The 14,531-nt window shown below is 38.3% G+C and overlaps 1 protein-coding gene across 5 annotated transcripts in view; it reads left to right on the top strand.

The window, feature by feature from the left end:
• Positions 1-14,531, top strand: part of KCNH1 (potassium voltage-gated channel subfamily H member 1) — a 190,667-nt gene that overhangs the window by 91,845 nt on the left and 84,291 nt on the right. For all 5 annotated transcript variants that reach the window (XR_006168313.1, XM_042815897.1, XM_042815891.1 and 2 more), the window contains exons 8-9: positions 5,535-5,734; positions 8,933-9,185. Coding sequence is in view for 4 of the 5 variants with exons in the window: in XM_042815897.1 (XP_042671831.1) it covers positions 5,535-5,734; positions 8,933-9,185 (453 nt within the window). In the remaining variant the exon portion in view is untranslated. The remainder of the gene's footprint in view (positions 1-5,534; positions 5,735-8,932; positions 9,186-14,531) is intronic.

Below are 14,531 nucleotides of genomic sequence, written 5' to 3'. Positions count from 1 at the left end.
TGTATTTAGGTTATCACAGGGTACTCCTTAAGAATGTTTACTTTTAGTTTAACTTCAAAAAAAAAGAGAAAAAAAAGAAAAAAAAGAAAAATTAAATGGAGGCAGACTTTCTGGATCAGCTTTCTAGAAGGTGCAGATGAAGGTAGTTAGTTTTAGAAAGAGCTGTGCACGTTAGAGCAGGATGTAAGAGGAAGTTCACTGGGTGGTGCTGGTTCTCACTTGTTGCTGTATAGTTCTTGCAAACGTATTTTGTATGCAGGGGCTTTGGATGAGTGCATTTTGAACAAGTCATCAGTCTGATGATTCATCTCAGGAACCGCATGCAGCACTTCTCTAATTGGGGTAATTTCAAGCCTCTCATTCTAACAGATAGAAATTCTTCCTCTTATAATTCTAAAATCAGATCCCAGATCTTTTATCTGTGCTGAGACCTACAGTGACTTGTATTTATTTCTCTATTCTTATTTGTTACATCATAAAAAGTAGCACGTTATTTGGTGGCCTTTCCAACCCGTGTCTGACCTTCATGATTCACTTATGCGAGTAATTGGCTATTGAAATTACTATTCTTTTATCTTTGACGTTATTTAAACACTAGTTTAAATGGGGTGAGACAGACTGCATTGTAAATGGGTAGCCACGTTGCTGGGGACAATGTTTTTCTTTCTCTTGTCAGAGAAGTATATTTATGCCTTGACAGAAAGCCTCTTTCCTTTCTGAGTGATCTTGACATTCGTGGAAGTGTTTGCACTCTGCTTGATGTGGTGCAGCTTTGTAGGCAGAGTTAGAACAGGCTGTTGCTTGTTCTGCACAAGACGTGCTCTCCCTGGTCAGTGTTTAGGTATGGTCACTACAGACTTGTTCCTAGACACCGTTCCTCAAAACCTGCCACAGAGCCTCCTTCCAGCTGATGTATTCAAGAAAGATCTTGAGGCCGCATTTGTGACCTCACCACATGGGATGTGCTTGTGGCCTCGTTGAATCAAATCCATGCCTCTCAAGGACATTCCCTTCTCCTTCCCATGTTCTTTCTCTTTCTTCCTGTTGTCCCTTGTGCCTGAGATGATTAAGGAATTGATAGTTTTTACAGAGTTTGCAAGGCAGCACTACGAACTCTGGCCAATGGCTCCAGGGACCTTTGGATGTTGGACATGAAACTGTATGACTTGCACTGTCAGTGTTACAGGGCGGTGGGCTCATGTCACAGGATTCAGTCTGTTGTGAGAACAAAGATCTTAAGATTCCGCTCAGTCCTAAATTCCCCAACTTTCTTCTTCTGGTAGTGTTTGATTCTCAGGTCTTTCTGAGGCAGCGGTGAACTGCAATAGATTTATTTCATTATTCCTTTGAAGAAAGGAAAAAGGACGTAGCTAACTATTCCTATGCAGAAGAGGTCAATGTTTAATATGCTAATGTACCTATCCAATTTTAGGCTGCAAAAATCCTTGACTTTAATGTGTCTTTAATAGTTATAAAGTGCTTAGCTAATGATAAATTATGGATTGTGAGTTTGGAGATTTTTTTTTAATAAAAAATTAATGTAGGCAGGAATAATTTTTCTTGCTAATATAATTTGTCATACTGGAGCATAGTAGCTGCAATTTGCAGTGGAAATTGCTCTAGGATTGCTCACCTCATAATAATTGAAATGAAGAATCAAATTTCTTTTCTTTAGCCTTAATGTAAATGGACAATAATGGGATAGATGGGGACCATTTTACCTTTGTTGGTACAGAACTATACATCCCAAGATACTGAATCTGTAGGTCTCGCCATTTGCCAGAGCATGAAAGACACTTTTATGCCCACAAACATTGTTGTCCAAAAATCCACGGGTAAGAATTTGCTTGTGACCCTGTGCCTTATTTGTCATCACTTTTCAGCATTGTATTGGCTGCTGGAGGAATGATGTTTGTGGGTGACCCGCCCTGCTGCAATGTTCAGGCAGTGGGACTGCAGAGTTTTTGGGTGTTTTTTTGTGGGGATCCTAGTAAAGGTCCTCATAAATAAGGAGTGCAGCAGCAACATTTCAGTGGTCATGTTTGCATCTGCATCACAGAGAGCTGAACAGGACATATTAAAGGAAAGATAATGCTATTTAGTTGGAAAGTGTTCGCAGATTAAGCAGTGTATATAGTCAATGCTTTTTTTTTTTTTTTTTTTCTCCTTTTTTTTTCTTCCCTTTTTCCTCAAGCATTTCTTCATTGTTCAGGACTCAGTGCATCAGACTTTCAGAGAAATTATCTACAAATTTCTAGTCACTGTATCTCTTGCTGTATTTACACTATATCACTATATTGATCTCTCTGCTTTTTTAAAAATTGAGTTTGCACATTTTTGTACTTATGTGTCAAAGGAAATTGGCATCTTATTATTGTTTGATGAAAGAAAACACTTGAAATGCAGTAAGTGATAAGCCCTGCTTACCATCTGTTTGGTGAGGCTTCATTTGAGATTCAAAGGAAAGATCTCATGTGAGATTCAGTGAACGCTTTAAATGTTCTCCCTTGCTCTTCTGCAGAAACAGCTCAGCAGTCTGCCAAAAGAGTGAGTTTTTAGGAGAAAGGTAATCTAACTGAAGTGCAGGACCAGGCATTAAGATTTTCTAATTTTCTAAAATTTTCTGAGATTTTCTAAGATTTTCTGCAACTCTTTTGAATTCAGTTTTCAGGGCATATGTGGATGCAAAAGGGGTCCCACTGTGGAAACCTAGAGACTTAAAGCACTGTTGTGCAACCTTATGTGTTTTGGTTTTGTTTTTTTTTTTTTTTTGGAGGCTTGAGTCTCTTTTGATGGGCTTATGTAGGGAAGCTTAGATTTGAGTTTTTAAGTGTACTTATTTTTGAGGTTTGGTTTGAGTAGCCTTCTGTATGGAAAGAAAAGTTCTAACATAAGTCTGAAGCTCCATGCCTTGATATAGGCCTTGCACCTTGAGAAGATGCTTTCTTTAGAATGACTGTGTACCGGTTCTCTTGGACAAGGTTTGATATTGCAATGCTAACCAACTTAATTGGGCTGGCATAGAACTGCCTTTTTAATCTTTCCAGGCTGTTCAGATCATTTTAGGTCAAACGTAATCAAATCTATAAATTCATAGCTATTGACTTAGAGAATATCAATTATTTCCTAAAGTAGCATCAGTAGTAGTTTGAGTGACCAACTATGTTCGAGTTGAATAGTAGTTTGAGTTTCAAATATGGATGGATATTGCCCATTCAGCAGCATGGTGGTTAGATGTTGGATTCCTATTTTAAGTAATGCTCTATGTTTTCTTAGCTTGGTTATACTGCACTTGTTACCCTAACATATAGCGTCATGTAAGGCATTTGTTATCTTCAGTACAAAAACTACACACATAGAAGTTATGTTTGGTGCCTTGTAACAAAGCTTTACTTTGAACAGGAATTCAAAGTACTAAAAGCACTAAGACCAAGATTTCTTGGTATTAATCCTTTAGGAAATAAGTAAAATCATAGAAAAAAGTGTGTTATATCAAGTACCATCCTTAAAGTATTTGTACAATCATTGAAATCTCTGGATATTTAAATACTTAAATAAGAGCCAGATATCCTGAATACAATTTTATGTATTTGTTTCAAGCAGTCTAAGTTATGTGGCACCTGCCCAGCAGGTCGGACAGATGAAGATAGACTGATGCAATTGGTCCTGAAAGAGTAGTGCTGGAATTGTCTGAAGTAAAGCTGAGCTGCCTCCCTCATTCTGCTTTTAACAGTTGATTTTATTGGTGTCATTTCTGATAGCAAAAATCCTTTATCTGTGTCTATGAAAACAGCTATGATAGGCTAAAGCTTGGAATTCCCATGCGGTTGTTAACCTGTCTGGCATTCCTGAAGCAATATGGAGCCTCATTCATATTTGATTCAGAGTTTGCTCAGTGGATACAGTTAATGCTTTCTAGTGCTTCCTGATCAATCTAATAGATTGAGAGTGTAAAGAGGTAGGTAGGTGGGCTGTCTAAGCCAGGTCAGTGCCTCCAGGCCTAAGCTCCTGCTCATCTGTACGGGGGATAGCTGGAAAAGAGGAGAGCTGGTCTCTGCAAGAACATGTGGAAATCGAAGAAATCATGCAATGTCAGGAAAGAATTCTGTGGAGGAACAGCTGTTTAAAAGCCTTGAGCTAGTCTAAATTTAAATTGCATCTCTCAATTATCAGGGAAGAGACTGTCCAGTAAGCTTCTCTTACACATTATTAAAGTTTTTTTTGTTTGCCATAAAATCCTAAAGCATCTTAGTTGGCTTAAGGATATCTGAATACAGTGCTGACCTGAATAAATAGCTGTGCTCTCAAAGGAATGAATATATATGTTTGTATAAAAAGAGCGTGGGAGGAAGTAACAGCAACAATTGGGCTTTAGATAAAGCAAAAAGATATCTTTTAGAAATATGACTTTTCTGTTATTTACTTTTTTTTTTTTTTTTTGGATTGGAACATTTTTGATACTGATGATTTAGTGCCTGCTTAAGGGGGCAGGAAAAGATAAAGGGGAGAAAGTACTCAGCAAGCCAGAGCGCTTACCAGTGTTTGTTTGCTATCTAGCTGCTCCTCTCCTTCTGCACTCAGCCTCTCACCTACTGGTCACCACCAGATCCCTGATGTGGGAAAGCTCTCTGCGAGGCCTCCTGTCCTTCTCTTTTAGCCAGTGCTGGTTTTGCTTAAAGAGCCTCTATAAGCCATGACCACCAAGATTGCCACCAACCTGCTGTCCTGTCTAAGGCTTTGGAAGGCAGATTTACTCAAATCCCGTGTACTTTCATTTGCTTGGAATACTACTGGATATATTGCTTTTTTGTTCTATCACATGCTTTTTATTAACGACTTGTTGATCCACCAGCTGGCTTTGTAACTGCCTGATGCAATCAGAAGAGGAATGTGGCCAGCTACAGTTGAGGGCATTAGCTCTTGCCTCAGGCCTTGCTGTTCTGCCTGAAGAATATAAAACATAATGCAAGTTTTTATGTATTATTAAAGTTACATCTATAAATCACTGACCCATGGTAGCTGTTTATTACATATTCCATCTTCTGCTTTGATACATTGTTGTTGTCACACTGAGGTGGGTAATGATGACTCGGCTTACTACTGTGGTAATGCACTTAGAGCTTGGAAATCTGTCACTGATGGCATTTCAACACAGGCACTATAAACCAGAGATGAAATTTTAAAGTATTTGCTGTCAAGCTATTTCTCTTAAATTTTTTGTATCTTCTATTGCAGTTCCATAAGGGTTTTGATGCTACTGAATTGTTTGATAGACAATAGTTGTGGTTCGGGAGATCTGTGCTGCAGGACTCACCATCACCGAAGAAATGGTGGTGGTCCTTGCGTTGCAGTGCTAAGCCTGACCTATAAAATGCTTGTGCTCATCAGGTCTTCCTAACAAAACACCAGGATAGCATGCATTTTGATGGACTTGGCTTTTCTTTTCTTACAGCACAGTGGAACACAGGTCAAAAACCACAACATTTTATTATACTTATTGTTTTTTATCTCTTTTTTTTTTTTTCTTTTTACAGCCCTTCTGTATGCAACCATTTTTGGTAATGTGACAACCATATTTCAGCAAATGTATGCTAATACGAACAGATATCATGAAATGCTGAACAGTGTCCGAGACTTTCTAAAGCTCTATCAGGTCCCTAAAGGACTGAGTGAACGTGTGATGGATTACATTGTCTCCACCTGGTCAATGTCCAGAGGAATAGATACTGAAAAGGTGAGTAAATTAAACTGCAGGGAAACAATTCACATCCTGAAAGTATTGCATTGGAATAAACAGGAGGTACTTCCGTAGTAAAGACAACGTTCTTTAAATAGCAGTTGCCTTTTATTTTAAGCTCTTAAATGCAGCATTTCAGCTATTCTGTCATACTGGCTTACGTTAGTGGTAGAAGTCTGTGAGTATTGCTGGCTATGGAGCATAAAGTATTAGAAAAAACAATGAAAGAGCTTGCATTTCAGTAAGTAAAGAAAATAACTTTAAAATTCTAATACAACTTCAGAATCTCTTCAATGAGATTTTTATGCATTTTTTTCTTTTGAGATGTTTGCAGGTACGTGGGCCTGCAAAGTGTAATTTGTTTTGCCTTGGCAGAATTTAAATATAATACTGGAGATACAGTGATGACTACCAGATTTCATTAATAATAATAATGTGTTGTTTAAAAGTTGCTTTGCATGAGGTGAACACTATCATGCTCATTAATTGAATTTACAAGTGAAAATTCCATTGTGTGTTTTAGCATGACAAATGGCCCTTCTCTTGTGCAAACTACTTTCTGCTCTCATATTAGTTGCAAACTTTTATGGAGATTGATGCTGTTTTACTTCTGCTTTGTGGTTTGTGGGATGGTTCATTCAGGAAATCATACGAGAGTTCCAGTCACCAGCCTTCTGGTTGGCTGCTTAGTCTTGCATTGAGGACTGTAGATGCTGGAATTAGAGCAAACAAAGTTGTTTCTATCCTAGTGTTAAATTAATGTTATGGACAGATGTGGCCTCCACTCTGCTGTCTGGAGGCCGGTGGTTACAGAGGTTTATTTGCTTTCCTCAGTGGTCTTCAGCATATCTACTATTTAGATCTCAGACTATGATTCTGGGAGCACTCCCCACAGTAATTAGCTTTAAGAAGGAAAGGATGTTTTAGTACTGAGGCAGACATATTTAGGGAAGATAGATAGCATAAAGAATGCTGGTGCTTTCTTTCACCCCCTAATACAAACTCCAGTCATTGTTTTAATGTAGCAGCGAGACAAAATTGTTATGTGATTTTTAGTTTATCTTCGAAGTCCATTTTCCTCTGATAAAAAGGGAAATGCTTTAAGAAAGCCTTAGGAGACAGCTGGATAACCAAACTCACAACTCACTGTAGCCTTTGACATTTATCTTAATAAACAGAAAAAAACTCTGCAATGATCAGAGCATCAGAGAGCGTAATATGGTGTTGATCTCAATAACTGGTGTGCTCATAGCTGAGCTGCCACTGATGATGACATGTAAAACCAAGAAATCAACTTTCATCTGCATTGCAAAGCTAACACGATCTGAGACTGAATAATGGCTCACCAATCCATAAAATCTGAGCTTTGTTGATTTTGATGCCTCTGTATGACTTCTATCGTGTCATGCAATGAATAAAACATGTTTTGCTCCTGAAATGGAAAAGTGATAGTTGTGCTGCTGTTTAATGCAACACAGTTTTCTACATATGAAGCAGATAGTTAAAGATAATTTTAAAACAGAACTAACCTTCTCACTGTTTTGTAGGCCACATATTTGTCAATTCAGTGTTAATTACAGGCATGCTAGGGAGTGAATAATCAGCTAAAAATCAAAGTCTAGAAGTCTAGAAAAATGCTATTATAACAAAATTTAACAAAGCTGCTGAGATCTAAAATTAAGCTGTGATGATCTATTTTATACCTCCCATATAAATGAAAATCTTCCGCTGTTCATCTGTAGCTTTCAAATATGTTTAATCCCTATTTATTTTTATGAAGTACGGAGACATCTTAAATGGAGAATGGAAAATTAGCTAACTTCCTCTTAATGGGAAACCAAGAGGTTTTTGGATAAGAGCCTCGCTTTAAATATTCTCTTGTTATATTCAGGTTTTCTCGCTGCTATTTCTATTACAGCAACCTTTTGTGTATGTGATGTTCAAATAACAGTGGAGTGTATGTGTGTGCCAAATTTCAGCAAGCATCTGAAAATACAGAATATTTTTATGGTCAGAGGAAATGAGATAATTGCAGAAGCAGCTATGGCTGTTGCCTCTGTTCCACATTAGATGCTGATCTTTCTGCCCAAACTCATTCTGGTGGGTCTGGAAGTCTGAGAACTGGCAGGTTTGGGGGCTGCTTACAGTGGGACAGGTGAGAAAAGTCATCCATGAGTGTCCTATAACAAAGCATTATGGAAATGTATCTCTTCCCAAAGTGATACCTGTAATAGAAAGTCTGCTTGGAGGTGGGCCAAAGGTGATTTTAGCAACAGTAGAGCCACTTGCCCTTGGAGTATCCTGATGCCACTTCCTTGCAGAGAGTTCGGAGCTTAGCTCTTTGCTAGGAGTTTTTGCATAGAGCCACAAGGAGGGGGGAAGGCATATAGCCATCATGTTTTCTGTGTTACCTCTATGCTTTCTGGGAGGGTTTCATGCAGAAGAAGGTGTGGGATTAACACTGAAGCTCACCCAGAGTGCTCCTTAATTGGAGGAGATAAGGTATTAACAAGAAGAAGGGCAGACTCATATACTCAGAATGTTTTTCTCAAAGAATATGCTTGAAATATATCCTCACGGTCTTTATCTTCTGAGGATTTTGTCATCCTCATTCATGTTATGTGTTTCCAGAGATTTACCAGGAACTCTTAATCTGTACATGGAGTAGTAATTCTGCATTCTTTCCACTCAGCTGCCTGTATTACATTAAAAAGGTTCAGAAATAGTCCTGACTGATACTGCAGTGCTCGACATCGATTTATGTACTTTGGAGGACACATCATTAATAGCCGTGAGGAATGTCGCATTTGGAAGATCAAATTGCCCAACACATACCGTCAAAATCCCTTCTATTCTAACAATCTGTTACTGCTACTGAGGGGGTGACTTTTAAATACTTTCAAGTCTCAATATTGAGCCAATGAAACTTCTAATAAAATTTAGGTAATTTGATATCCAGCAGAGCATGTTGCTAAGATGAAAATGTTTTCCTTCAGGTATTATAAAGTAGAGTGAGTACTGTGGCTTATGTCTACATATAATATAGAAGTAAGCGTACGAACTGAGGTTAGAAATCTTAGGAGGGGGAGGAAGGCAATTATTTAAGCCCATGTTTTAAGGGATAAAAGAGGAATGGATAGTCGTGTGTCGTGTTCAAGCCATGCAGAGGAACTGATTGCCTGATTTCCTTTTCAGGTTTTGCAGATATGCCCTAAGGATATGAGAGCAGACATTTGTGTTCATCTGAACCGCAAAGTTTTCAAAGAGCACCCAGCCTTTAGGCTGGCAAGCGATGGGTGCCTTCGAGCACTTGCAATGGAATTTCAGACAGTGCACTGTGCCCCGGGAGACCTGATCTACCATGCTGGTGAGAGCGTCGACAGCCTTTGCTTTGTGGTTTCGGGGTCTTTGGAAGTCATCCAGGATGACGAGGTTGTTGCTATATTGGGTGAGTTTCACAGCTGATACACACATTGTGTGCAAGTATAAATGCACAGAGTGTTTTTATAGCCTCTTGTACTCAAGCACTTAAGTCATTCTTTACTAAAACTCCAGCTGAATTACCTTTATCACAGCCTAGTGGTGTATTTTGAAGAAATAGGCAGCCGTGTGGCGTTAGATGCTTACTGTCTGGAAAAATTAAAAGAGAAGGGAAAAAAAGTACATAATATCATGCAGAAGCATTGCATGAAGTCATTGGCTTGTCTTCCTGTTCCACATAGGTGAATAGAAAAGGTAATTATCTTGTGTGCAGATTGCTTCAACTCTTCTTTCTTCTCATCAGTGGAAACATTGAGAGGTTGCTCTTGCTGTTCTTCCTGTCTTACCATATTTCCTTTCGAAAGAAAATCTATTTAGGACTTCAGAAAACTTTTAGAGGCCTCCCTACCTGTCTTCTTTCCATCCTCCTGATAAAAACCTAGTTTTGCTGAACTATTTTTCTATTAGCTTTATTTTAGATTTTGTTGAAACAATATTTAGCTCAATAAGTCAAAGTAATGTAGGAATTCGTAGCAGTTATATTAACTTGGAGTGACAGCTTTAGGTTGGAGGCACTAAAAAGTAGCTGATAGTGCTATGAACAACATTCTGAAGCAAAGCTAGGAGAAAGGAGTGTGATAATCCAATAGATGTAGATAAATGATGGGGTGGCTGGAGCATTGAAAAGGTGATACTTATCCTTTGATTCTGTCAGGCCCTTTTGTGATAAAGTAAGTTCTCATGGTGGCTTTATCCAGTACCCGTCACTCATAGCAGCCTGGTAAAGAACTTGATAAGCCTAATTATTCTGAACACATACGCTCAACTCTAAGAGGAATGTCTACTGAAAAATAAGGGTGCTAATAATATTCAGAGTTCAGTTTTCCTTTCCTTTTAAAGAGAATTGCATACACAGCACAGCATGAATTTCATGTCCTGAAGAGTCAAGTTTATAATGTTTTGTGCTGTACAAGAAACTAAAAAAAGGTGAAAAATAGTGGGATAACTTTCTTTTTTTCAGGAATCAGGCTGTGAAGCTATCTATTGAAAGTTTCTCCATCCTGATGAAAGTGGTTAACTGAAGTTTTTCCCTATTCTAAATCAGTAGGAACTGTGCTCCTTCAGCATTGTGTATTGCAACAATCCCATTACTGAAGATGCTGCAGGAGATTGATGTTAGGCAGGAAATCTTGGCCTTTGCAGTCTCAGTTTTCTTATCAGTAGAACAGCAATGATTTTTTTTAAATTTCATTTTCAGCTGAACTTGCCAAGCATTTGATAAAACAAGGTACTACAAGGAAAGAAAGTGAAGCCTACGTTGCACAAGAAACATGATTATTGCTGAGCATTCAGACAGAGCAGCTTATTCCATAAGTTTTGTTTACCAATCACAGCTAAGCATGGCTCAGAAGATCTGGCGCATAGCAGCGAACCATGTGAGGAGTTCTGTAGGGTAATTTCAGTTAACAGATATTACAAGGTGACTATAATCTCCTCATAGACATTCTTGAAAAAAAAAACAAAAACCACCACAACAGTGCATAAGTTATTTCAGGTGAATTATTTGCTCAGGTTTGGCTGTCACCGAATAAAGCAGGCTCTGCAATTTGCAATGTAGCCTGTATCTTCTGCACAATAGAAGAATAAATTGCATCTCTAAATTACTGTGTGTGACTGTGGTACATTACGTAAACCAAAGGCAATCTACACTTGATCTGTACAGTATCCAATTCATATGAAAAATTTTCAAGTTCTGGGATCATTTAGCCTTGCAGACAGGCAAACAAAAGTGTATCATGTAGCCTTGGAGCACATTTTGTGCACTTGCATTGACTCATGTAACAAGTATATTCTCCATTCAGGCTTAAGTTCTTACAAGAAAGAACTGACTTAGATTGACCTGGGTTAGTTGGAGTACTGATTTAGAAGAACTTGCACATGGGTCGGAAGTGGGAAAAAAATTTACTCTGTTTTGGATCACCTAATATTACATTTCCTGTTAATTTGACTTAGAGATGATATGGCTCACAAAATGAGTAAATTTAAAAAAAAAAGTCACTGCAGCATTTATAGTAAAAGTTTAAAGAAATTTGTATGAAGTTGGATTTGCTGGGATGAAAGACACGTTTTTGAATTGTATCCAAAATTTCTACTGAAATAAAGAAATTACTAATGTTAATGTACCACAGATTATTGGACTTGATGTGTTTAAAAAAATAAAAATAAAAAAAATCCCCTCTCTCCCCGCCTGCCCCCTCCCCCCAAGAAAAGAGAGAAATTTATCTTTAAGAAAGATGATTTATTTATGATTTGTGATTCATTCCAAAGCAAACAGTAAAGAAAGCAAGATGGCAAGACAAGTCACTGTGCCCTTTTACGTTAATGCTTTGATCAGGAGAATTAGGTAGAAGTGGAGTTTGGCTAGCAGGAAGCAGCATGGATGAAATACAGTTAAGTTTTCTGTAGTTCCCTCTTCTTCCATTTATACCATTGTTATTGCTTAGAAAAAGGTCTGAGGTATGCTCAGCACTTCATGGAAAGTAGAGACAAATAGCATGATTCCTGCCCTGAAGAGAACTGAGTGAACTGTAGGTCATCCAGGACTTCCATTAAGAGGCTGTTTTCTACCTGACTTTGCTTTTAACTTTTTGAAGCATTACACATTTGGACTGATGCTGCTTTATCCATCAGAGGCTGTTACCTCTTTGAACTGCCTTTGCTTAAAAACTCACGCATTTATCCAAATGTGGTTAAGGAAAATGGGTTATTTTGTCACTGCTGAAAAACAATCAGGAATGTATATGCATTTCAGGTGGCAGCACTTATTTCTCTCCTTTGGATCATAACCTTCAGGCTGAGCCACTGGCCATCTGAGAACCTAACCTTGTCACAGGCCTTTAAAGCCTTTAAAAAGGAAAATTTACTCATCTTCAGGAGAGATTTGCTGGATTTTAATGTAATGAATATCTTAAAAAGATCTCCCCTGACATCTTACAATCCCAGACAAGGATCATAAGCTCTGGCTACAGCTGTATTTAAGATGAACAGGGGAAAGGTGGTAGTAGGAGGAGCACGAAACTAAGCTAGTCTTGCTAGTTGTTTCTTAATTTAAGGAGGTTGGAGGACCTGACCTGTCTTTTAATGCACTTTTTGTACTTTTTACATTATAAAATGTTTTCTTAGTATAGCATGAGAATACAGATTGTTTTTTAGAACTGCAGTAAGCAAGAAACTGCTAGAACTGCTGAGTAGACGTTATGCTGTTGCTGAGGCTGTAGTACTTCTGAGGCTTCAGTCTTTTGGTCTGTGGCCCTTCTTGTCTCTCCTCAGCATTGTTAGAGGAAGTACTAACTCTTGTGTTACATCTCTAATTGCATGTGTGCAATGAAAATGTAATAAAAGTTGTAAGATGAAAAAAAGCCTGGCATTGTAGCTAGTACCAAAGTTAACACAGTGAAGGAGAGGATATAAACCTTTTTAGAAAAGGAATCATATTGTGGTGTTGTACAAATATCTGATCAAGAATGCTAAGATGCTTCTTAGTAGAAGGTAATGAGTTCTAATTTAGAGATTGTATTCGAAGGCTGAACTGAGAATCCCTCTTTTCTAGTGAAAATGAAAGAGGCAATGGATTCTTGGACTAAGGCTGAATCCAACCAGTCCAGTTTAAAACTGAAATCTTTGAAATTTCAGAAAGCCTTTCAGCAAAAGATTGAAACAAGGGATGGAACACCTCTTCTACAAGGACAGACTGAGAGAGCTGGTGCTTTTCATCTTGGGGAAGAGAAGACTCCAAAGTGACCTGATAGCAGCCTTTCAGTATCTAAAGGGGAGCCACAGGAAAGAAGGAGACAGACTCTTTAGCAGGATCTGTTGTGATAGAACAACAGGAAATGGTTTCAAGCTTAAAGAGGGTAGATTTAGGTTAGATGTAAGGAAAAAGTCATTTACAGTGAGGGTGGTGAAACACTGGCAGAGGCTGCCCAGAGAGCAGGTGGATGTCCCATTCCTGGAGGCATTCAAGGCCAGGCTGGAGTAGGCTCTGAGCATCCTGATTGAACCGTGGATGTCCCTGTTCGTTACAGGGGAGGTTGGACTAGATGGCCTTTAAAGGTCCCTTCCAACTCTAAGGATTCTATGGTTCTATGAAACTGAGAGATGAGCCTTGAAATTAGGATGACAGACTTTTTCTATAAAGCATTGTCTTGTTCTTAAATTTTCAGACTGCTGCAATATTTGTTGGCTAATTGCTCCCAGAGGGCCTGACTGCAAGGCAAACATTCACTGTGTGAATTGTTCGAAGTTGCCGAAGTGGTCTTGATGATCTCTGCAAGAGGATCATCTGTGCGTATGGATGCGTTTCAGATTTGATTAGATTAGGAGACCTTAAGCCTTTGTTTAACAATTGAAATTAAAGCCTTGAAAACCACTGTGGTCCTCAAAGCTGACCAATGGATAAGAAAAATAACATTTGCTAGAAGGTTTAATTTGAAAAGAGAAATAAATTCTCCACCCCCAGAACACTTTATCCTAAGAGCAAAGCAGTTTATCCCAAACTTACATCCCAGCTGTTTTGCATTTATTATGTTTTTACTATCTGTATTTGAGCTAAGAACTTTCAAAAGAATACATTTTTCAGTAGACTTCTGGTTTAGCAAAAAAAAGTATTAATAATTTATATCCCATACTGTCCCACAGTAGTATTTAAAATGTGTGTTCTGTGGAGTCTGTTTAGAGACCAGCTATTAATATTTGTGGAAATGATATATGACGTCGAAAGCCAGTAGAGAACTTTATGCATATGCTTGTTCTTACACAAGAGGCTAATAACAAAATTTCTCAGATTTTAGACACGTAGATAGGGCAAACTAGGAAGGATCCTAAATAAAAGCAGAGAATCTCAGTCATATGAGCTGGTTGGAGAACTGTGAATAGCTTTAGCGGTGTGCTGATCTACAGTCCAATGATTAGCATGTTTCACCATTCAAGGGTGTCATAAGATGACCTGAAAAAGAGTGAGCCTCATGATATATTTATTTATCTAGCATCACAGTTCAATAAGAAAATGGTTGTTCCCTTTGTGCATTGTCCTGTGATTTGGTTCCTGGCTGGCTTGTTCCAAGTATGCTTTTGTGCAGTTTTGCACATGAATGCCTACAGGTTTGCTTGGTAGTGCCACAGAATTGGTTGACCCGTAACTGATGATGGCCTCAGAAATAACGTGAAAACATTTGCCTGATACAGCTAAAATGTATTCAGCTTGTGAATGTTTATAATGGAATCAGACAAGTACTACGTATAATTTTTTCATATG

Source organism: Centrocercus urophasianus, unplaced genomic scaffold, assembly GCF_019232065.1.
Source record: "Centrocercus urophasianus isolate 14NV4802_14NV808 unplaced genomic scaffold, USGS_Curo_1.0 seq_10, whole genome shotgun sequence".
NCBI lineage: Eukaryota > Metazoa > Chordata > Aves > Galliformes > Phasianidae > Centrocercus > Centrocercus urophasianus.
This window is presented reverse-complemented; position numbering and strand designations above follow the sequence as displayed.